The sequence below is a fragment of the Panthera pardus genome, unplaced genomic scaffold, assembly GCF_024362965.1.
Source record: "Panthera pardus isolate Hobbes unplaced genomic scaffold, ASM2436296v1 HiC_scaffold_6, whole genome shotgun sequence".
NCBI lineage: Eukaryota > Metazoa > Chordata > Mammalia > Carnivora > Felidae > Panthera > Panthera pardus.
Genome location: NW_026526991.1, coordinates 59,787,999 through 59,813,749, shown reverse-complemented (window position 1 = coordinate 59,813,749; position 25,751 = coordinate 59,787,999). Strand labels below are relative to the sequence as shown.

Here is a 25,751-nt window from a genome sequence, read left to right as displayed (position 1 = left end):
GGGTTATTAAGCAAATCTCTTTTTGCTAATTGCAACAAAGACAGGGACAAAATTATACTGACAATGTACATGATTAAGTGAAAGAAGTAAAAAAAAAAAAATCACATATCATCTGGCATGACTTTATGTTTCACCCATTATTCATTACCATGTGGTATTGAGAGACCCCTCTCTCATCAAATTCAATTTCTCAAATTGTCCTTGCAGATTGGAGAGAAGTCAGAAGTTAGTAATGAGAAACTATACAGCATGCTGAAACCAATTCATCCTTTTGGGATTGACTGATAATTCAGAGATGAAGGTTCTTTTTATTTTTCTACTTATCACATACATGTTGAGAATAATAGGGAATTGGACTATCATCATGCTTTCATTTATTGATTCTCATTTTAAAATTCCCATGTATTTTATCTCAGAAATTTCTCATTCTTAGAAGTCTCACTCACAAGTGTTTATGTTCCCAGATTCCTTTATAGCATATCCACTGGTGATAATACCACTACTTACAATGCTTGTGCTACTCAAATATATTTGTCATAATTTTTGGAGCAATGTAATTTTTTCTCCCGGTTGCCATGTCACATATCATTTTGTGGTTAATGTATACCCCTGCATTATGTGACCATCATGAACCAAAGAGTCTGTACTATCCTTATCCTTGGCTGTTGCCTGACTGATTTATTGTTGTGTTTACTCGATGTTGTGTGGACTTTCAGGTAGAATTTTGTAACTCCACTGTCATTGATCATTTTGGCTCTGATGCATCCTCTCTCCTAAAAACTTCATGTTAAGATACATAGTACATAGAGAAAATGATCATTACCTGTGCTTCACTAACATTAATCATGGCCCTCATTTCTGTGGTGCAGCTTTGTATTTACATCATCCAGACTATCTTCAGGTTTCCTTCTCCTCAACAGAAAAAACAAAAAAAAACTTTTCCATCTGCTCTTCCTACATAATTGCAATTTCTATCACCAGTGGTGGCTATATCTTCATCTAGATTGTTTTCAGCAAAAGAAGGAGTGACCATTAATAAAGGAGTATCAGTACTCATTAATTCTGTGGTCCCTTTTATTTATATCCTGAGAAACAAGCAAGTGAAGCAAGGTTTCAAGAATTCAATCAAAAGAATGAAATCCCTATCAAAGTAAGAATGAAGACACTCAGAAATACTTCCTCTTAATAGTCTAGTCAACTTGGCTGCATCCAAAATTTGTCAGTGTAGGCTTCTTTCAAAAAACTTTTAACGTTCATTATGAAATCTGCCCTCATATCATTACCTTCCCTTTTATTGTATGAAAGACAATAAATATGTGCCTTTCCTCATTAAAGTAATATAATGAGTTTTTGGCAACTGAGTTGTAAAAGTCCCCTACATATTTTGGAGATTAACCCTTTATCAGATACTAGGTTTGCAAGTATTTTTTCCCATTCCATAGGAGATTTTTTTAATGACAATTTTCTTCTTTTTTTATGTTTAGAAAAGTACCATTGAGATTTTGATAGGGATTCCAGTGACTCTGTAGATCACTACAGATCACTGTCCATTCATAGTATGGAAATTTTAACATTATTACGACTTCCAGTCCATGAACATAAGATATCTTTCCATTTATTCGTACTTTCCTTAATGTCCTTCATCAAATGTCATATCGTTTTCAGTGTATTAGTGTATACTTGTTTATCATTGTATATTTCCTCTGGTTCCCACCAACAGGTAATATGAATGTGAATGAAATACATGTACATTTGAGGCATCATTTTTTAAATTTATTTATTTTTTTGAGAGAGAGATATAGCACGAGTGGGAGGGAGACAAGAGAATCTGAAGCAGACTCCAGGCTCTGAGCTGTCAGCACAGAGCCCAGCACAGGGCTCGAACTCATGAACCACAAGACCATGACCTGAGCCACAGTCAGACACCCAACCAACTGGGACACTCAGGCACTCCTAGGCATCATTATTTTTAAGTTGATAATTATGACTAGCAAAATGTCTTCCAAGAACAAGCTAGAAATGATCTCTTTCAGTAAATTTTCCTTGATCAGTCACGCACTACTCTGATCTTCATTTCCTACTTCCTCTAGTAGTCATGTATTATATGAATTATATCTGAATGAAGTTACTTAAAATAGTTGATATTGATCTGTATTGCTGGAGATAATTTCATTCTTTTTTTATGGTATACATTTTATTTCATCCCTCTTTTTTCACATGGACTACATGCAAGTGTTAATAAAATAAAATTTTAAATAAAATTATAAACAGTATGACATAAGTCTCTTCCTCACCATTTTCCCCTGCTATTCAGCCTGCCATAGAGCCATTCACTATGTGTCCTTTTATATGTCCTTCCATAGACATTTTATACATATACAAAAATGTTAGCATCTTTCATCCAAACTCCAAACTCCATTCTTTTTCAAATGCCCAAGTTTGGGGCAGTTGGGCAGCTCAGTCAATTAACTGTCCAACTTCGGCCTAGGTCATGATCTCACGGTTCATGGGTTCAAGCCCTGCATCAGGTTCTGTGCTGACAGCTCAGAGCCTGGACCCTGCTTCTGATTCTGTCTCCATCTCTCTCTGCTTCTCTCCCTCTCCCCCTCTCTCTGTCAAAAATAAATAAACATCAAACGTCCAAATTTTAAGAGCACAATACTAAATAAACAAGTAAGTAAGTAAATAAAAAACAGGGAATGATGGCTCAAAGACCAAACTAAATCTCCAACAAGTGACCCTAAGGAAACATGCTGAATTACCCAACAATTCAAAATAACAGTGTTGAGGTGCTGAATAAGAATACAGACAACTAAATGAAATCAGGAAAAGGATTCATGAACAACAGTGAAAATATCAACAAAAAGACAGAAACTATAAAAAGAGCCAAACAGAAATTTTGGACCTGAATAATATAACAACTGAATTTTAAAAAATTATCTAGGGTGGTTAAATAGTAATCTTATTCAAGCAGAAGAATGAATCAGTGAACTTGGAGATACATACTTCAAGCTACAGAATGAATAAATCACAGGAATAAAAGGCACAGTATAGGGAATATAGTGAATGGCATTATAATAGCATTATATGGTGATAGATGGTAGCTACACTTGTGGTGAGCATAGCACAATATATAGACTTGTTGAATGACTATGTTGTACACTTGAAATTAATGTAACATTGTGTGTCAATATGCTGCAATAAAAAATGTTTGAGTCAGGGAGCAAAAACGAAAATAGAATGAAGAAAAGTGAAGAGAGCCCAAAGGATTTATCAGACACCATCAGGTGGACAAATACATACGTTATGAGAGTCCCGGAAGGAGAAGAGAGATGAAAGGGCAGAGAGCAAATTTGAAGAAATAATGGCTGAAAACTTTCCAAATCTGAAAAAAAGAAATGGGCACACAAATTTTAGAAGCTTGAAGAAGTCTACATAAGATACTCAAAGAGACCCACCCTGACAGACATTATAAACAAACTGTCAAAAGTTAAAGAGAGAATCTAGAGAGCAGCAAGAGCAAAATATTGTCAGACACAAGGGAGCTCCTATCAGATTATTGAGGCATTTCTCAGCAGAAACTTTGCAGGCCAGAAGGGAGTGGGACTGTATATTCAAAATTGTGAAAGAAAAAACTGGCAACAATGATACTATATTCAGCAAAAGTGTCCTTTGAAAAATCAAGGAGAAATTAAGACTTTCCAAATGAGCATAACATAAGAAAAATCATTACCACTTGATCTTCCCTACAAAAAAATACTACAGGGAATCCTCCAAGTTGAAATTTTAAAGGTCTCTGGTAAAGGTAATATACAGGGATACCTTGGAGATATTGTGGATTCAGTTCCAGACCGCTGTATAAAGCAAGTACCATAATAAAGTGAGTCAGATGAATTTTTGGTTTCTCAGTGTACATAAGAGTTATGTTTACATTATTCTCTGGTCTATTAAGTGTGCAATAGCATTAGGTCTAAAAAACACTGTACATGCCTTAATTTAAAAATACTTTATTGCTAAAAAAATGCTAACGATCATCACTGTTCCCAGAGAGTCATAATCTTTTTGCTGATAGAGGGTCTTACCTCAGTGTTGATGGCAGCTGACTGATCAGGGTGGTGGTTGTTAAACGTTGGGGTGACTGTTGCAATTTCTTAAAGTAGAACAACAATAAATTTTGCCACATCAATTGACTTTTTTCCTTTCATAAGTTCTCTATAGCATGTGATGTTATTTGATAGCACTTTTCACCCATAACTTCTTTCAAAATTGGGAGTCGATACTCTCAAAATCCGCCATTGCTTTATCACCTAAGTTTATGTAATATTCTAAATCCTTTGTTCTCATTTCAACTATCCTTATAGCATCATCCTTAGGAGTAGCTTCCATCTCAAAAACCACTTTTGGGGTATCTGGGTGGCTCAGTTGGTTAAGCCTCCAGCTCTTGGTTTTGGCTCAGGTCACGATCTCACAGTTCGTGAGTTCAAACCCCACGTCTGGCTCTGTGCTGTCAGTGTGGAACCTGCTTGGGATTCTCTCTCTCTCTCCCTCTCACTCTCTCTGCCCCTCCCCTGCTTGCGCTCTCTCTCTCTCTCTCTCTCTCTCTCTCTCTCTCTCTCTCAAGTAAACAAACAAACACTTTCTTTGCTCATCCATAAGAAGCAACTCTATGTCTAGGTAAGTTTTATCATCAGATTGCAGCAACTGTGTAACATCTTCAGGTTCCACTTCTAATTATAGTTCTGTTGTTATTTCCACCACATCTGCAGTTATTTCCTCTACCGAAGGCTCATACCCCTCAAGACAATCAACATCTATTAAAACTTCTGTTCATGTTGATATCTTGACCTTTTACCATGAAGCACAAATGTTCTTAATGGCATCTAGAATGGTGAATCCTTTCTAGAAGGTTTTCAATTTGGCAAGATCCATCAGAAGAATCATTCTCTATGGCAGCCCAAGCTTCATGAGATGTATTTCTTAAAGACTTGAAAGTTAAAATTACTCCCTGATCCATGGGCTGCAAAATGGATATTGTGTTAGCAGGCATGAAAACAGTATTAATCTCACTGGAAATGTCCATTAGAGTTCTTGGGTGACCAGATACACTGTCAATGAGCAGTAATATTTTAAAAGAAACCTTTTTTTTCTGAGCACTAGTTTTCAACAATATGTTCAAAATATTCAGTAAAACGTATTGCAAATCCATGTGCTCTCATCCAGGCTTTATTGTACCATTTATAGAGTACACGCAGAGTACATTTAGCATAATTCTTAAGGGCCTTAGGATTTTCAGAATGGTCAGTGATCATTGCCTTTGACTTCAAGTTACCACCTTCACTAGCCCCTAATAAAAGAGTCAACCTGTCCTTTAAAGCTTTGAACCCAGACATTGGCTTTTCCTTTCTAGTTTTGAAAATCCTAGACAGCATCTTCTTTCAATATGAGGCTGTTTCATCTACATTGAAAATCTGATGTTTAGTGTAGCCACCTTCATTAATTACCTTAGCTAGACCTTCTCGATAACTTGCTGAAGCTTCCACATCAGTGGTTGCTGCTTCACCCTGCACTTTTATGTTATAGAGATGGCTTTCTTTCCTAAACTTCATGAACTAACCTCTGCTAAGGTCAAACTTTTTCTTTGAAGCTTCCTCACCTCTTTCAGCCATCAGAGAATTGAAGACAGTTAGGACCTTACTCTGAATTAGGCCTTGGCTTAAGGGAAAGGAGAGACTAAAAGTGACAAAGACTAGAAAAGATTACAGAAAACCTCCAGAAACAATGGCAAAACAAGTAATAAAATGTCAACAAATGTATTATCAATAATTACTTTGAATGTAAATGGATTAAATGCTCCAATAAAAAGACATAGCATGTCAAAATGCAGGAAGCCCCATCTAGGTACTCCCTACAAGACTCATTTTAGACCTAAAGATACCTGCAAATTGAAAGAGAGGGAGCAGGAAAACACTTATCATGCAAACGTAGGTCAAAAGAAAGTCCAAATAGCAAAACTTATATCAGACAAACTAGACTTTAATTTTTTTTTAACATTTTTATTTATTTTTTTTTGAGAGAGAGAGAGAGACAGAGCACAAGCAGGGGAGGGGCAGAAAGAGAGGGAGACACAGAATCTGAAGCAGGCTCTAGGCTCTGAGCTGTCAGCACAGAGCCCAACGCAGTGCACAAACCCACGAACCATGAGATCATGACCTCAGCCTAAGTCGGTCACTTAACTGACTGAACCACCCAGGCACCCCCAGACAAACTAGACTTTAAAACAAAGACTGTAAAAAGAGACAAAGAAGGGCATTATATAATCATACAGGAGACAATCCAACAAGAAGACGTAGCAATAGTAAATATCTATGCATCCAACATGGAGCACTCAAATATATAAACAAACAAAAAGGAAGTAATTGATAAAACACAGTAATAGTAAAGGACTTTAATATTCCACTTACATCAGTGAACATTTCATCTAAGCAGGAAATCAACAAGGAAACAATGGCTTTGAATGACACACTGGACCAGATGGACTTATAAAATGCTAAAAATTTGGCACTCTAATGAAGGCACAGTTACAACTTGGTATAAATATATATTTGTTGGTAAGCGTGATGTTGTGGGGCAGGTCACTTCTGTTTGTTCCGGTTTCTATGACTACTCATGAATTAATTCAAAACATATGTATTGAGAACCTATGATATGATCGATATTGCTATGAGTACTAAGATCAAAAAGAGTAAACAGGTACTGACCCATTTCTACTGATGTGTGTATTACATTCAGAACATTCCATTCTAAATTCTAAAACATTCCATTCCATTCTAAAACAGCAAAATACTTTAAGTGCACATGGAACATTCTCCAGAAGAGTTCACACATTAGGTCACAAAACAGGCCTCAAAAAATACAAATATATTGAAATCATACCACATAACTTTTCTGACCATAATGCTATGAATCTAGAAGTTAACCACAAGAAAAGATTTGGAAAAGCCACAAATACACTGGAGGGTAAAGAACTGCTACTAAACAATGAATTGGTCAACCAGGAAAACAAAGAAATAACTTAAAAATACAAGGAAACAAAAAAAAAAACACAACAGTCCACGACAGTTTTGGGAACACCAAACACGGTCCTAAGAGGGAAGTATATAGCAATACATGCCTACCTCAGGAAGGAAGAAAAATCTCAATTAACAACCTAACTTTACACCTAAAGGAGCTAGAAGAACAACAACAAAGTTGAAATCCAGCAGAAGAAAGGAAATAATAAAAATTAGAGCAGAAATAAATGATCTCGAAAATAAAACACACACACACACACACACACACACACACACACACCCCAACAGAACAGATCAATGCAACCAGGAGCTGGTTCTTTGAAAAAATTAATAAAATTGATAAACCTCTAGCCAGATTCATCAAAAAAGAAAAGAGAAAGGATCCAAATAAAGCCACATGTGAGAGAGGAGAAATAACAACGAACACCACAGAAATGCAAACAATTATAACAGAATATAATGTAAAAATCACATGTCAACAAATTGGAAAACCTGGAAGAAACATACAAATTCTTCAAAACATATAAACTACCAAAACTGAAACAAGAAGAAACAGAAAACTTGAGCACACTGGTAACCAACAAAGAAATTGAATCAGTAATCAAAAACTCCCAACCAATAAAAGTCCAGGGCCGCATGTCTTCACAGGCAAATTCTACCAAACATTTAAAGAAGAATTAATGCCTATTCTTCTCAAACTCTTCCAAAAATAGAAATAGAAGGAAAACTTCCTAAAACACATTCTATGAGGCCAGCATTACCCTGATCCTAAAACCAAATAGAGTCTACATAAAAAGAGAACTACAGGCCAATATCCTTGATGAACACAGATACAAAAATAAGACAAAAACATAGAGAGAAAGGCAAACCATAAGAGCCTCTTAATTGTAGAGAACAAACTGAAAGTTGCTGGAAGGAAGGTAGGTGGGGATATGGGCTAAATGGGTAATGGGCATTAAAGAGGGCACTTGTGATGAGCACTGCGTGTTATATGTAAGTGATGAATCACTAAATTCTACTCCAGAAACCAATACTACACTATATGTTAACTAACTTGAATCTAAATTAATTAATTGACTAAAATGATTTGATGATTTCCTGTCTTACATTTAATTAATTAAAAAGGAAAAAGATAACATACCTAAATACTTGATACAGGGAAAATGTTAGAAGGTAAGTTTTCAATTATAGGTTTAGGGTGGCCTTACTAATATATTTATTTGGTACTCTGACTTGAAGTCAATTCCAAAATGTTCGACATAGGCCCAGAAAGATGTTCAAAGGAACTGGCAATGGGAAAGTATAACTGGGAAGGTGGAATGTTCTGCCTTAAAGAGAGCTGATTTCTCTCTTAAGGGGTATAAGCATATGCTTTGTTAACCAGAGGCTTAATTTTAAGTCAATTGGTTAAAAGAATATCTTAGAAATATAGTGAATATGATGAATATTAGGAAGAAATATATACTCCCTACTCTTCATAATTATCTTCATGTGGAGATGCATTAAGAATAATTCTCAAAAACTTAAAAAATACATGATTCATACAATTATTCAACAAACACTTGCAAAACATTTTATTCAACTAGTTAAACCAGTAAGATAGTAACTTTGTTTAAAAGGAGAATTTTTTTTTTTTAATTTTTTTTTTAACGTTTATTTATTTTTGAGACAGAAAGAGACAGAGCATGAACGGGGGAGGAGCAGAGAGAGAGGGAGACACAGAATCGGAAGCAGGCTCCAGGCTCTGGGCCATCAGCCCAGACCCCGACGCGGGGCTCGAACTCACAGACCGTGAGATCGTGACCTGAGCTGAAGTCGGACGCTCAACCGACTGAGCCACCCAGGCGCCCCTAAAAGGAGAATTTAAAGAGTGCCTGGGTGGCTCAGTCAGTTAAGCGTCCGACTTAAGCTCAGGTCATGATCTCACAGTTTGTGAGTTGTCACCCCACATCAGGCTCTGTGCTGACAGCTCAGAACCTGGAGCCTGCTTCAGATTCTGTGTCTCCCTCTCTGCTCCTCCCCTGCTTGTATCTCTCTCTCCCTCAAAATAAATAAACATTAAAAAATATTTTAAAGGAATAAACACTATAATCAAGACTACTGTTCAGTATCTACTAGATACTGAACAGATTAATATCCTATAGTGCCATAAAACTGCAATCTTTGGAATATCTTTTCCACTGAACAGAAATCTATAGTCAATGTGTCATTTCAAGGTATGTGGACTTTAAGCAAAGAGTAAATAACAAAGTATATTTTCCTGAATAATTAAATAATTTTTAGATGAGTCTATAAAATGACATTGCAAAGACAGGCATTTTCCTGCTTTATTTCTAAAGTTTGAAGATTTTTTTCAGTAATTCATGTGTGCAATTCTCTTGGCCTGTCTCATACCTATCCTTCCCCTGTTGTTGACAAGACTTATCTGACAAGTAGATCTTGAACAAGGATCTGGGTATGCTAGATCTATCCTATTCCCTTTCCTCTTTTAAGTTGTCTTTTCTACAACTAGATTTCAGACTGCTTGAAGTCATTCGATAAAAGTTACCCACGCTGGTTGATGGGACAGATTTGGATCTAGCAATACCTGATAGATATGACTAAACTAAACAGTGATTTCTTATTGGAATGTCCAAAGTCATATTTTTAACATCTCTATCTGTAACAAAACTGATACTTTAATAACCATTTAATTGCCTACTTTCTCTAATTGACTCAGAAATCAACCAAATAAGGATGGGATTCCCTTACAATCCCAACAGTGGCGAGGGACCCATACACTTTTGTGAATGTTATGTGGCATTACACATTGGAAGCAAAGTGTGACAATACACTTCAAAATTCTAATTTTGTTTCATGTTTATTCATTTTTGAGAGACAGCGAGTGAGTCAGGGAGGGACAGAGAGAGAGGGAGACACAGAATCTGAAGCAGGCTCCAGGCTCTGAGCTATCAGCACAGAGCTCGATGCAAGGCTCGAACCCACAAACCGTGAGATCATGACCTGAGCCAAAGCTGGACACTTAACCGAGCCACCCAGGTGCCTCTCAAAATTCTAAAATATAAGTGGCCTTTGCCTCAGAAATTCCTCTTCTGATAATAATGCTGGTAATTAAAGAAATAGATGATATTTATATACAATAAGATTTTTATTTTTTTAAATAAGATTTTTAACATATAACTTTATAATAGTTAAATATGGGAAGCTTTTTCAAATAAAGGTTGGTCCATAAAGAGTATATTGTGATGCAAATCTATATTTTTACCATGCAAAAGTATTTACAATAAATTGAGAAATTGGTTATATATATACTACTTTCAAGTATATTTATACATTTTTCCACTTAAAGTACAGACCTAAAGCAATTTTGTCTTTTGTTAACATTTTGTTATCTATGAGTTGAAGAGTAGCCAGAAATACCGTTTCATCAGAAAAGTATTGTTTTGCACTCAGAATGTATCTAATAAAATTGTTTCACCTTATTGTCTCCAAGGACATGATTCCCACTGCTGCCTCTATTAGGTATTTTGCCAAAATTCAGCATATATTATAATCATTAGTCATATTTGAACCTTGGTTACCTAGGACCCTTTATTTACCCACATAGAGAGCTCCTGCACATCCATATGAGTCTGAGATAATAAAACATCTATGTTACTTCACTGTGTAAAAGTCTATTTTTGCCCAGAGAAATCAAAAATCATCCACCAAAATCTTCTAAAAATCACCTTAGATTTCTCATCATTTAAAATAAATGACTTTTTTTTCATGTTTGCTATATAAGAAATTTTTTCCTAGGTTTAACGTGGAATAGAATATTTTCTTTTGGTCTTTTTTTTAATGTTTTTATTTATTTTTAAGAGAGAATACATGGGGGACAGGCAAAAAGAAGTGGACAGAGAATCTGAAGTGGGCTCTGTGCTGACAAGAGCAAGCCCCATGTGGGGCTTGAACTCACCAACCTTAAGATCATGACCTGAGCCAAAGTAGGATGCTCAACCAAGTGAGTCACCCAGGTGTCACTAAAGTGGAATAGAATTTTTAACAAGAGTTTCTGGGCAACTCAGAGAACACTACCTGCAGTAAAACATTGTCTGTGAATGTGTATGTCTCCATGAGAGGGGCATTTGTGCACATATTTGACTCCACTTATAATTTCAGTTTCATCTTTGGAACCATCAGGATCATAGAGTCATCTAAAGTCATGATTACCTTCCACAAGAGTAAGTATATTTTTATTTGGTAATTTCAGTTTTTCTTCAATTAACATTCTAGCTCCTTGGTCTCTGCAAAAAAATCAGACTTGTCTATTGAAATATGAGATGGAAATAAATTAATTTGGATATCTCTGAAAAAAAACCAAATAGTTATTTATAATGTTATAAGTAGTTATTTGTAATATTATTTTATTTTAGAAAAATTAAATTTTAAGGGATTGAACTCACTGGAAATATTTAATACACACATCAGTAGAGATGAGTCAGTACTTTTTCACTCATTTTGGCCTTAGTGCTTATAACAGTATCAATCATACCATAGGTTCTCAGTACATGTTTTTAATTAATTCATGAGTAGTCATAAAAACAGTAGGAACAAACAGAAGTGACCTGACCCACAACATCACACTTACCAACAAATATATATTATACCAAGTTGTAATTGTGCCTTCATCACAGTGCCAAATTATTAGCAATGTTGTCTATAGTGATCAATGAGCTAATTATAAATACAAATATTCCAGGGTGCCTGGGTGGCTCAGTCGGTTAAGCATCCAACTTTGGCTCAGATCATGATCTCACAGTTCATGGGTTTGAGCCCCGCATTGGGCTCTGTGCTGGCAGCTCAGAGCCTGGAGTCTGTTTCAGATTCTCTGTCTCCCTCTCTCTCTGCTCCTCCCCCACTCATGCTCTGTCTCTCAAAAATAAACAAACATTGAAAGAAAAAAAATTTCTAAATACAAATATTCTTTGAACTACACTAAATTGAAAATACACCTAAATTAAAGCGGTTTACCAGAACACTCACTTAATATTCCAAGATCACAGAAAATAAATTGGTGATTAGAATGAAAGGAGAGTTTGGGAATCTGGGACAATGCTCTGAGTTAGCGGCACAGTGAAGCACTGAGAGCTTTAAGAATGTTCTCAGTTTGGTTCAAAAGGGTCAGTTCCTGTATGATTCTGTCTAAAAGGGTACTTGATTATCAGTTATTTCTCCCCCTGAGCATGATTAGTGCTCCTTTTCTGCAGAGATGCATATAATTCAAGGTAATTTCCTATCTGTAGGAGTCTGATGCTGTTATTTGTTACTGTCTTAATAGAAATACCATGCTTCAATTCACCAGACCTTAGAAAAAGCACACCTCTAGGTTTCTCATTGGGTACAGATTGCTAGAATAAGTAAAAACATTCATCAACAAATTTTTACCTAGGAAATCCTTTTCGTCCTTGGAATAGAGGGAAAACAAAAGATATAGACTCTATTTACAAAATAACTGCTCATTTAATTAATTACCTAATGATAGTTGAGAAAGAAGTGTGAAATACCTGTTACCTCATGTCCAAAATTGCAGCCTCTCTGAACTCTGCTCTTAGTATTTCTTTACAGAACATTGAACAGGTTATCAGAGGCACCAAAATTCACAAGCTTTATAAAGAATTCAGAAAAGAAAACACAATACTTGTAATGCCATTGATTAGTGCCCTCACACATTCGCATAAGTATTAGAGGAAGTTATGGAACAAAAAAAAGAGGAGGAGGAAGAAAATGAAGGAGAGAAAAGAGGTAGTGGCTTTAACTTATTATCTGCCAGGCACTCTGCATGAATTATCTCAATCAGTACGCACAATAATTCCATGAAAGTAGGTATTATGGAGGAAACTAAAGCTATAAAGGAAAGGAGAAGGGGGAACAGCATACTCTTATTTCAAAGACAGTGTATAAATCACAGGAAGCAAACTTCCTCTTACTAGACATTAGCCCACAGGAAGACAATAGAATCAGTCACACCTGCATAATGTTAAAGGCAGTCTCAAAAAAATCAGTTAATTTTTACCCCAATCAGCTTATATGTTAATGATCTTATACATAAAATCATTTTAAAACCTGCTCAGTTTAAAGAAAATACCTTGTTTTTGTTGTTTAAGGCAAATATGACAGTCATTCTTTATTTCTACAAACTTTTAAAGAACACTTACTATGCCCCTGGAGATAAGTTTGCTGCTGGAGACACAATAATGTCCAAAATAAAATTTGTCTACCCTATTTGACAAATTAGTCATAAGACTTAGCATAAGAATAGTCATAGATTACAAGGAAAAGCTACTTCTACTTAAAGGGTTATAGATAGATTCCTAGTGAAATTTATACCTAAACCAAAAATTGAAAGAGGGATAGGAAGGTTAGAGACTGCGAGTATAGAGATCACTAAAGAGAAAAGGATCAGCATATGAAAATTTCCGCAGATAATTTTAAGCATGGTCTTTTATGGGAACTGTTAGTAAATAAGTGAAGCAAATTGAATCAGGAAATGTGAAACCAGCAGCCTGACTCTATAGACTGTACTCTTTATCACTATGATATACTATCCTTTTTTTTTTTTCTCATTAAAGTACAATTAGCAGTGCTATGTTGGCTTCAGTTTTACAATATAATGATTCCACAATTCTATACATTCCTCAGTGCCCATCAAGGTAACTGTACTCTTAATCCCTTTTACCTACTTCACCCAGGCCTCACCCACCTTCCCTCTGGCAATCACCAGTTTGGTCTCTGTATTTAAGAGTTTTTTTGTTTCCTTTTTCTTTGTTTATGCACTTGTTGTTTCTTAAATTCCACATATGAGTGAAATCATATGGTAATTTGTTTTCCTGTGACTGACTTATTTCACTTAACATTATACCCTGTAGGTACATCCATGTTGCTGCAAATGTCAAGATTTCATTTTTATGCCTAATATTCCATTGTATATCATAGAGGTATATACATACTATGGGGAGTAAGATAGCATCCAGTAAAAGTACACTAGAAGAATAGAAGAAATTAGGTAAATTGTATTAATACTGGAAATATTAGAAAGATCTCCATATGCTCACTGAGAAGCATAAATTTTATGATGAAGGTAAAAGGGAGTGATAGAAAGGATTAAAATTATGGCTTGAGTAATTTTAATTATTTGAGATAACAAAAATTCTACTTGCAAACTCTGAAAAAAATAAAAATTCATTTTTTTAATTCAACTTAACATCAGTGTCTTCCCTCCCTACCTAACAACTCCACCACCTCATTCTAGTGAATCATTAACATGTATCTGTGCTGTCACCCTCAACCCAGCTTCATCCTAATTCTGGTACATCTGTGCACTTTGAGTGTATTAAGAGGTAAAGAAATGTCAGTATCCATCAGAGTTGACATTATCAAAATATCCATCATCTCTTCATATCCTCAAATACCTATTCTGTGCTTTTCTGCTGTGGGATCTCTTGTCCCTCTTCCCATAGAACTCTTACAGTTCAGTGGTTCTCTGTATAAGCCTTAAGACACTTTTATATCTCTACAGCAAATTGCAATACAGGAAAATTTATGAAGGACTGAACGTTTTTTTTTTTAGTTTCCTGCCACTATTAAGCATATGAACACCCTTCTTCTAATTCTACACCATCTTGAGACTGGGAATACTATGTGACTTTCTAAAGTCCTTATAGCCTGTGTTCAAGGAGCAACTAATTATTTCCTATTATTTTCCTCCTGAGAGCTCTTCAAGGAAAAAACCCTGCAGAAGTCTATCTCATTTTCTTTCCTTCTGTTATTCTGGCTCCATATCAGTGGAAGATAGCAGAGAGCCCCAAACATAGAGATCTCATTCAGAACCATCAAATTCTCTAACCTATCCCCTAACTCTTTTATCCCCTGCTAAACAAATTTCCTAAATTCTCTAAGTATGAGAAGCCTTGTCCTTACTCATTACCCATGGAATAAAATCTTTATTGCATGAAAAGATTCCATTAATCTAAATGCTTGATGCATTTGAAACTCAAAATCCCTAAATATGTTCCTTCTTCTACTCTTCATAATTCTTACCTAAAGCCAAAATAAATTAACTTTCATATAATTGAGAGACAGATCAAGAGTTTTAAGGAAATATCTAGTATAGGGTTAATGTCAGTTAATAATCTTTCAGAAACATTTTTCTACAACACATAAGGGAGAATTAATCATATTTGAGATTTTTAAAAAATGATTCTAATTATATTGATTTTAAATTTTGAATGCAAAGATATATGTTAAGTATATATTAATATGCTTTTGCAATGTTTCAATGAGATAAAAACACCCAGAGTAAAATTAGTATTGTGAGTGAAAGAATAAAAGAAACAAATTCCGAAGATAGCCAAAATGGCAAGACCTAGTGATAAACTGAAAATGGGAGTAAAGAAAAAAGGAACAATAAAGATTGTCCTTGGATGAGACTTAGGATTGACAGGGAAGGAAATGCAATAGTGAGAGGCACATTTAAAATCTTGAAATGTGCACATCCACAGGACTCTCAATAAGACACAATAAAATAACAAAATAAGAATGCTCAATATAGTTAATAGTAATGACTATTTGCCATATTCCAAATGCAGTTATAGATATTTTATCTATAGTATCTAAATTTATCAGTATAACCCTAAGATGTAAATATTATTTTTACCTGAATTTTGCACATAAAAAAAAAAGCACAAGATAAAGACGTTAAGCAAATCACTCAAGGATACTCAAAAAGGAAAAAGAAAAAGTCTAAATTCAAACCCTCCAAATCTGATCTAGATGTCCAAGAATAAACTGAATGTTGAAGTCAGAACACCTAAGGTATATTTTCCCTGCAGATACAAAGTTGGGAATCATCAGTCTATTTGAAGTCACCTTTTTATAAGATTCAACTTATTCATAAGAGACAGAGTGAGAGAAAGGATTTTCTAGAAAAGAGATTTCAGATGGATCAATAACCAAACGGATTGGAGAAGGAAAGGAAGCCATGAGAGAGAATGAAAAAGAATAGACAAAGTAGTAGGAAGAAATTCAAGGAAATATGAGTTGGCAGGTATTAAGCTGTAATGACTTTCATAAGGTAGCAGTTTATAGTCTCATATGCAGCAAAGAGTTTGAGCTAAATGAAGGCTGAATTGTGTTTAATGAGTGAAACAAGAGGGAAGCTAGTGTTGACCTTGACTAGAGTAGTTTAAATGGTGCAAAAATCAGATGAGTTGATGTATAAATGGTTGATAAGACAGAGGAGACATCACATAGGTGAAATTTAAATGACAACGTGGAAGTATAATTAAAAGGCTAAAACTTCTTTGTACATGTGATATTGGTACATGTGATTTACCATAAGTTATTTCTAGCTGAAACAAGGTAGGCAAAAACAAAAAAGTTGGGGCTATGGCTCTTCAGCTCTATAAACATACTCCTAATGTTCCCTTACTTCTCTGTAATAATTTTGAATCAAACACATTACCGTTCAATACATGCAAGGAGTGATTTGTCACTGTCAAATGTGTTTAGAAAGAAACAGTGGAAATTCAGTTTCAAATTTTAATAACAAGAATCTGCTCTAAATGAGAAACCATTGATGGGGAAAGAGGAATAAAAGTTCTCAAGATCTAGAGAATATGAAACTGTAGCAGCTTGAGTGCTTTAGGGCCATCCATCACTGTTGAAGAAACCCAGAAGTAATGAATGAGATGATACAAATCCAGACTTCAGCTTGTAACTGGAGGAGAAATTCTTTGGAGAACAAGGATATCCTACAATATATATTAAGTAGATAATATATTCTAAAAGTAGAAAGAAAATACAGCCAAAGGTAAATATTAAAAATATTAAATATGTACATTTAAAGTAAAATTTCTATGGGGAAAACCTCAAAAAAATTGGACTGTTAACACACTTAAATGAATCTTAAGAAAATATATCCAACAAAAACACACTTCCAAGAAGATGAACTAAATAAGCTGACACAGGATAAACTATGTGATAAATATTCATTGCCAGTTTAATAACTAATACATATGTAAATTTTAGTACTGGGATTATTTGACCAATGATCATTGCTAGTTTTTAAGTCTTCTCTGCTAGAAGCATGCATGTCTGCAGATGGAAAATATGGGGAGGGCAGAATTGTTGATCCAAAAGCAACTTATAATGAGAGGAATTTTTTTAATGATGTTTTTAAGATGATATGTTCAACTGACACCAGGTCTAGCTAAGTTGTAGATTTATTAGAAGCAGCAGTAGGAAATATGTGATTTAAATATGAATAGTTAGTTGTGTGACACAAAGAGGCACTCAAACATCACCATGTGTTATGTGCTCACTTCTCCATTAACCAAGTGTATAGGAATCACTCTTAGATGTACTTCTCTTGAGGTTAGAAGTTGGCCAGGACTTTGGAGCTCTTCATATAGTCCTCTTTATTGTTTCAAGAAGATTGGGCAAGAGACAAGAAATAATCAAAGATGAGAAACCAAACCACGCTTACGACTTTCATCTTGCTGGGACTGACAGACGACACTCGACTGAAAATTTTGCTTTTTGTCTTTCTATTTCTTTCCTACATATTGAGTGCATCTGGAAACCTAACCATCATCACCCTCACTCTGATTGATTCTCACCTTAAAACACCGATGTATCTTTTCCTCCAAAATTTCTCCTTCTTAGAAATTTCATTCACAACTGCTTGTATCCCCAGGTTCTTATATAGCATATCATCTGGTGACAAGTCCATTACCTATAATGCTTGTGTCAGTCAACTGTTGTTTACAGACCTCTTTGCAGTAACAGAGTTTTTTCTCCTGGCCACCATGTCCTATGATCGCTATGTGGCCATCTGCAAACCACTGCATTACATGACCATTATGAACAGCAGAGTCTGCAAGAACTTCATCCTCTTCTGTTGGGTAGCAGCACTGATCATCATTCTCCCACCACTCAGTCTAGGTTTGGACCTGGAATTCTGTGATTCAAACATCATTGATCATTTTTGCTGTGATCCATCTCCTATCCTGAAGATCTCTTGCTCAGATACATGGTTGATAGAGCAGATGGTTATCGTATGTGCTGTGTTGACATTCATCATCACCCTCATGTGTGTAGTTCTTTCCTACATATATATCATCAGGAGCATTCTAAAGTTTTCCTCTGCCCAGCAAAGAAAAAAGGCCTTTTCCACTTGTTCTTCTCACATGATTGTTGTCTCCATTACTTATGGTAGCTGCATCTTCATTTATGTCAAACCTTCAGCCAAGGATGAGGTGGCTATTAATAAAGGGATTTCACTCCTTATTACTTCTATCTCACCAATGCTGAATCCCTTTATTTACACACTGAGAAACAAGCAAGTGAAGCAAGCTTTTCATGACTCAATTAAAAAAATTGCATTCCTCTCAAAGATGTAAAGGAGAAATGAGCCAATGAATCCAAAAGGGAAGGTGAATACACACAAAACCTGAAACTTTATATATATACTATTTGTCTCTGTATCACTTATTCTCCAGTCATACTGACACTCTCACTTTCTTTTTAAGCTTGCTAACTGTGAACCCTATTCCATTTTTCACTCTCCACTAAAACTAAACTCTGGGGGCACCTGGGTGGCTCAGTCAGTTAAGCGTGTGACTTCGGCTCAGGTCATGATCTCACGGCTTGTGAGTTCAAGCCCCATTTCGGGCTCTGTGCTGACAGCTCAGAGCCTGGAGCCTGCTTCAGATCATGTGTCTCCCTCTCTCTCTGCCCCTTCCCTGCTCACGCTCTGTCTGTCTCTCCCTCAAAAATTAATAAACGTTAAAAAATTAAAAATAAAAACTAAACTCTGAAGATATTTACTCTTACTATCTGACATAAATTGATGTTTGCCAAACATGCTGGTTGTTATCCCTAGCAACACAGTAGACCACATTTTTCTGCCATAGTTCTACACTGTTAGGTGTTTCTAGGTACCCAAGTTATAGTTAACAGAATGGCTGTGGAAGTGATGAGCACCATTTCTAGACCTGGCCTGTAAAACATACAATATGTGATTCACCATTCATGCCTTTTCCCCACCTATCAGTCAGATGCCCATGTTTAAATGACTTTTGTAAGCTTTGCATTGGTAATGAATGAGGTTGATTCCCCATCTCAGCTATAAGTCTCCATCCAAAGCACAGACAGTCACAGCAACCCTGATAAATCTTTTCCTCTGCCCCCACCTCCACTCAGTTGTCACTAGATTTGACAGGTAAAGTATCACAGAAATATCCCTGGTACTTAGCAAGGGGGCCATATTCACAGCTTAGGTCTATTCTGGTTAAATGAGTGAAATGATGACCCACCTTAAAGTACCATTAGAAGTATGTACTGTTAAATTTAATGGTATAGATACTATCTTGACTATTGGCATCTTCCTCCTCAGACACTCATAAACTCAAATCTAGCCCAAAACAACCATACGAGGGAAACAGTATTAAAAATAATATATACAAAGTTGTGAAGTTTTAATACTACCCACCCCTCTTTCACATCTTCTGGTCCTATAAACGTTTCCAGCAAAGTGCCTGTGTTACTTCCTCTCATACCTACTGTGAGGGGGCAATCATTTAAATAAAATTCCAGCCTTTTAATGTTTGTCAAGCACTTTTTTGAATGACTGGTGTTTAAATTGCCGTCTCCCATTTTCAAGGAGTCCATTGCATTGAGGGCATTATGGAATATAATATGTCTATGTAATATTTTGTTTTTCTTGACTTTTTATGTACATTGGTAGAAGTAATGTAACTGTATCAGAAGAAATATATTCAAGATACCCTACAAGGGATTGTGCAAGTAGATGTTGGTCCTTCAATCACTTGCAGAGACCATAAGCTTAACTGAGGGAGTAAATTTAGCCCCCTGTACAAAAATTTACCATTCTAAGTCACAACCCTCACTACATTTGAAACGCTTACAAGCTTGGATAAGTTGAATAAACTGAATGAGTATTTTAAGATGTGCATGTGTAGTTAAAGTAGCTTTCTCACACATTACAACTGATATTTCACTCTTAATTCTTTAGGGACATCCTATAATTGATCTCTTTTTCATCTTACTCTTCAAAAGTATGTATCTCTGAAAGTCTGTCTTTAATTAATCCCTTTTAGAGGACTTCACCAGGTCATGTCTTCCTTTCTGCTACCACATGCTCTGCCCCCTGAGTCCTAGGTCACAGTGTGAACCAACACCACCAAGGTCAGATTGTCACTGCTCTGCACCCCACACCCTGGGGCCTCAGATGCAGCTATGACTAGATTGTCACTGCTCTGTGTCCAGCCCTATGAGGCACTGCTGCACCCTCCCTGGATGTGGAAACACTGCACACACCTAGCTGGCACCCTCATGGCCATTTGGAGGAGCAAGTCTTTTCCCACCAAAGCCAGTTTAAAAGGTTCCAAGAGGCAGCTGCTCCCTCAGATTTGTAGACATCAGTGCAAAGCCAGTAGAAACATGAAAAGGCAAAGAAATAGGACACCATCAAGGGAGCGCAGTAATGTTCCAGTAACTGAGACCAAAGAAATGAAAATCTATGAGTTCTGTTAAACAGAATTCAAAACAATTATTTTACAAAGGATAAATAAGTTGTGAGGATCTAATGTATAGTATAGATAATATTTAATAATACTGTATTATACACTTAAAATTGGCTGAGAGTAGATCTTAAGCATTCTCACCACAAAGATTAACTATATAAGGTGATGGATGTGTTAATTAACTTGATTTTGGTAACCGTCTACAACATACATATGTATCAAATTATCAAGTTAAGCACTTCATATAAATTTTATTGCCAATTATTCCTAATATATCAGGAAAAAACCAGACATGTATACAAAAAAATAATTAATTATAAAAATAGAAATAGAAAGGCCCATGAGATATAAAAACAAAAGAATCATAAAAATCTGAGAGGTATTTCTTAAAACTATTAACATAGTTATCACTTTGCCTTTTCTTTCATTAGAAGATTTTTCTTTCTTATTATCTGAATATGTTACACTAAGCATTAATTACACATTTTGCAGGATTAATAAATCAGAAAAACTATCCTTATCATCTTATAAATATTTAACATGATATTGAAATAAAATAAAAGAAAGTTGACTTTTGCCTTGCAATCTGTTACTTATTAGTATAGACATGGCCTACCTCTGATGTTAACGTTATTTGTATATGTGTCTCTCAGGACATTTTCCCCAGTTCTGTTTCTTCCCCCTCTAGATTCCCGGTCTTACATAAGAGATTTATTAGTAATGTTTAGGACAGAACTACCAAGGACATATTTGTTTCTTTCACTTAACTGAAAATTAGGTCAATTTTGTCAATTTAGAAAAATTTATCTCTGCTAGAAATATCAGAATATCAATTTTTCCAAAACAGAGATCTTTACCTACCCATTTAAACTATTATAAGCTTTGTGGTTAGGAGGGTAGAGAAATATTTCCTGGGCTCATGAGGAGACAGGCTTTCTGCTGAAAAAATGTTCATCTTCTGTGGGTGGTGAAACACTGGTGAGCTCTATGTGTGAGTCTGTATTCACAGAAGGTGAATTTTATGAAAGGTTTCAACAACCATTTACGAAGTGTGCCTTTCAACATGAGTGACAAATATATGACAGTCACTGACAACCTATTTTTATGTATTAAGACAACGAACATTATCTACACATCATAGAATTTGGGGCAACCCTCCTAAGCATCCTCTACCACAATCTCACCCTCATTTTAAACAAAAACTATGCCTAAAACATGTAAATTTTATCTCCATTGAGAGACTTATTTGCTGACGTTTTATCATTGGGTGACCCTGCCCTCTAACTCACATTTTCATGTAAATTCAATTTTTAATCTCTATATCATAATATCAATGTCAATATCATGAAAGTGTTCTTAACAGTGTGAAATATTAACAGCTGGGAGAAAAAAGTGGTATTTCTTGAAGAAAAGATACCATCCTCAGGACATGCAGGCTGAATGAGGTGACTTGGAAGGAGTTATTTATTTGGAATTGTAGTGACAGGAACTGAGGAAACATATCTAGGCTGCAAACACAATCCCTTTCTATACCACCACTGGAAATGCCGTGTTGTGCCTCCATCCCCTAACCTGGTATTGAAGTGCCAAGGTTAACTTTTAGACAAACTGTGACCTGTTCTTTCCCTTATTTTGCTTTTCTATATTCTTTAAACTAAGCTGCAGGACTAGATACAAAGTGGGAACTGATACCTGCCTTTCCTAATTATGAAGAAAGAAACTTTTTAAAGTAACAAAGTGAAACTTCATGTAACCATCTAATTGGGACCTCTAAAGCAAAAACCTTTTAATTCAACGATGTTGGAAAATGACAAAGGATGCAGTGATTGAAGATAGGAAATATTTGAGCTAGCTGCTATGTAAGTAATCAGATCAGAGAGAGGACCAAATATGTAATACTTATTGACCCAAACAAAGAATTTCAAATAATTGAATCACTATGTTGTACACCTGAAACTGACATAATATTGTATGTCAACTATATATACATAAAATATTTTCATAAAAAATTTAATAAATAAAAATACATTATTGCTTTTAAGAAAAGCTAACCATCATCTAAGCTTTCAGCGAGTTATAATCTTTTTGCTGCTGGAGGGCCTCACCTTGATATTGATAACTGTTAACTGATAGGGGTGGTGGTTGCTGATGGTTGGGGTGACTATTGCAATTCCTTACAATAAGAAATGAAGTTTGCCACATCAGTTAATTCTTTTCACAAACAATTCTCTGTGGCATGTGATGCTGTTTGATAGCACTTTACCCACAGTATAACTTTCAAAACTACAGTCAATCCTCTCAAACTTTGCCACTGCTTTATCAATAAGTTTATGTAATATTCTAAATCTTTTTATTTCAATGATCTTCACAGCATCTTTCTAAGGAGTTGGAGAAACCACTCAAGAAACCACTTTCCTTGCTCATCCATAAGAAATAACTACATCCAGGAAAGTTTTATCATGAGATTGCAGAAACTTAGTTATGTCTTCAGGCTCTACTTATTCTTGTTTTCTTGTTATTTCCACTACAACTATAGTTACTTCCTCCACTGAAGTCTCTGAAGTCTCATACCTCTCAAAGACACCCATGAGGATTAGAATCAACTTTATCCAAATTCCTATTCATGTTGATATTTTGACGTCTTCCCACGAATCATGAATGTTCTTAATGGGATCTAGAATGGTGAATCCTTTCCAGAAGGTTTTCTTTTTTTTTTTTTTTTTTTAAACGTTTATTTATTTTTGAGACAGAGAGACAGAGCATGAACGGGGGAGGGGCAGAGAGAGAGGGAGACACAGAATGGGAAGCAGCCTCCAGGCTCTGAGCCATCAGCCCAGAGCCCGACGTGGGGCTCGAACTCACGGACCGTGAGATCGTGACCTGAGCTGAAGTCGGATGCTTAACCGACTGAGCCACCCAGGCGCCCCATCCAGAAGGTTTTCAATTTGCCCAGATCCATAAGAAGAATCATTCTCGTGGCAGGTGGGTGGTTCAGTCAGTTAAGCATCCAACTTTGGCTCAGGTCATGATCTCACCATTTGTGAGTTCAAGTGCTGCATCAGGCTCTGTGCTGACAGCTCAGAGCATGGAACCTGCCTCAGATTCTGTGTCACCCTCTCTCTCTGTCTGCCCCTCCCCTGCTCATGCTCATTCACTCTCACTCTCTCTCAAAAATAAACATTAAAAAATTTTAATTAAAAAAAAGAATCATCCTCTATGGCAGCTCAAGCCTTATGAAATGTATTGAATGATAAAACTTGAAAGTCAAAATTACTCCTTGTTCCATGGGTTTCAAAATGTATGTTGTGTTAGAAGGCATGAAAACAATATTAATCTTATAGTAAATCTCCATCAGAACTCTTGGATACATTGTCAATGAGCAATAATATTATGAAAGAAAACTTTTTTCTGAGACCTAGGTCTCAACAGTGGGGTTCAAAATATTCCATAAACCATGTAATAAACACATGTGCCGTCATCCAGGCTTTGTTGTTCCATTCATAGAGCACAGGCAGAGTAGATTTAGCATAACCCTTAAAAGCCCTAGGATTTTCAGAATGGTCATGGATCATTGACTTAGCCTTCAAGTCACCAGCTACATTAGCCCCTAACAAGAGAAAGTCAACCTGTCCTTTCAAGTTTTAAATCCAGACATTGGCTTCTCCTCTCTAGTTATGAAAATCCTAGACAGTATCTTCTTTCAATATAAGGCTATTTCATCTACATTGAAAATCTGATGTTTAGTGTAGCCACCTTCATTAATGACCTTAGCTAGACCTTCTGGATAACTTGCTGAAGATTCCACATCAGTAGTTGCTGCTTCACCCTGCACTTTTATGTTATGGAAATGGCTTCTTTTCCTAAACTTCATGAACTAACGTCTACATTTTCTAATGTGAACTAGCTACATTTTCTTCTGTAGCTTCCTCACCTCTTAGCCTTCAAGGAATCGAAGACAATTAGGGCCTTGCTCTGATTATGCTTTGGTTTAAGGAAATGTTGTGGCTGGTTTCACCTTCTATCCAGACCACTAAAACTTTCTCCATATCAGCTATAAACCTGTTTCTTTCTTATCATTTGTATGTTCATTTGGAATAGCACTTTAGTTTTCTTCAAGATCTTTTCTCTGCTTTCACAGCGTGACTAAATATTTGGTACAAGAGGCTTAGCTTTCAGCTTATCTTGGCTTTTGACATTCCTTCCTTACTTAGTTTAATCATTTTTAGCTTTTGATTCATAGCGAAACGTGTGACTCTTCCTTTTACTTGAACCCCTTGAGGCCACTGTAGGGTTATTACTGGTTTATTTCAATATTGTGTCTCAGGGACTGGGGGTAGGGGCAGTGGAGAGGGAGATAGATGGTGAAATGGCCAGTGGTAGAGCAGTCAGAAAACACACAGGATTTGCATTCAGCATCTTGCATATACACTCATGAAATACAACTATACAATTATGAAAACCAGAGCACAACCACTAGAGTCAGGGATCCTTAATTTCAATCCAAACTTCACCAATTACTACAAAGCTGTCATCATCAAGACAGCATGGTATTGGCACAAAAACAGACACATAGACCAATGGAATAGAATAGAAACCCCAGAACTAGACCCACAAAAGTATGGCCAACTCATCTTTGACAAAGCAGGAAAGAACATCCAATGGAAAAAAGACAGTCTCTTTAACAAATGGTGCTGGGAGAACTGGACAGCAATATGCAGAAGGTTGAAACTAGACCACTTTCTCACACCATTCACAAAAATAAACTCAAAAGGGATAAAGGACCTGAACGTGAGACAGGAAACCATCAAAACCCTAGAGGAGAAAGCAGGAAAAGACCTCTCTGACCTCAGCTGTAGCAATCTCTTACTCGACACATCCCCAAAGGCAAGGGAATTAAAAGCAAAAGTGAATTACTGGGACCTTATGAAGATAAAAAGCTTCTGCACAGCAAAGGAAACAACCAACAAAACTAAAAGGCAACCAACGGAATGGGAAAAGATATTTGCCAATGACATATCGGACAAAGGGCTAGTATCCAAAATCTATAAAGAGCTCACCAAACTCCACACCCGAAAAACAAATAACCCAGTGAAGA

At 36.0% G+C, this 25,751-nt stretch overlaps 1 protein-coding gene and 1 pseudogene across 1 annotated transcript; both read left to right on the top strand.

The window, feature by feature from the left end:
• Positions 1-232: 232 nt before the first annotated feature.
• Positions 233-1,154, top strand: LOC109270582 (olfactory receptor 6C2-like; annotated as a pseudogene).
• Positions 1,155-17,572: 16,418 nt separating this feature from the next.
• On the top strand, positions 17,573-18,511 carry LOC109270583 (olfactory receptor 6C2-like). Its single transcript, XM_019455262.1, has one exon. It carries the CDS (start codon positions 17,573-17,575, stop codon positions 18,509-18,511), a length of 939 nt encoding a protein of 312 aa, XP_019310807.1.
• Positions 18,512-25,751: the final 7,240 nt, after the last annotated feature.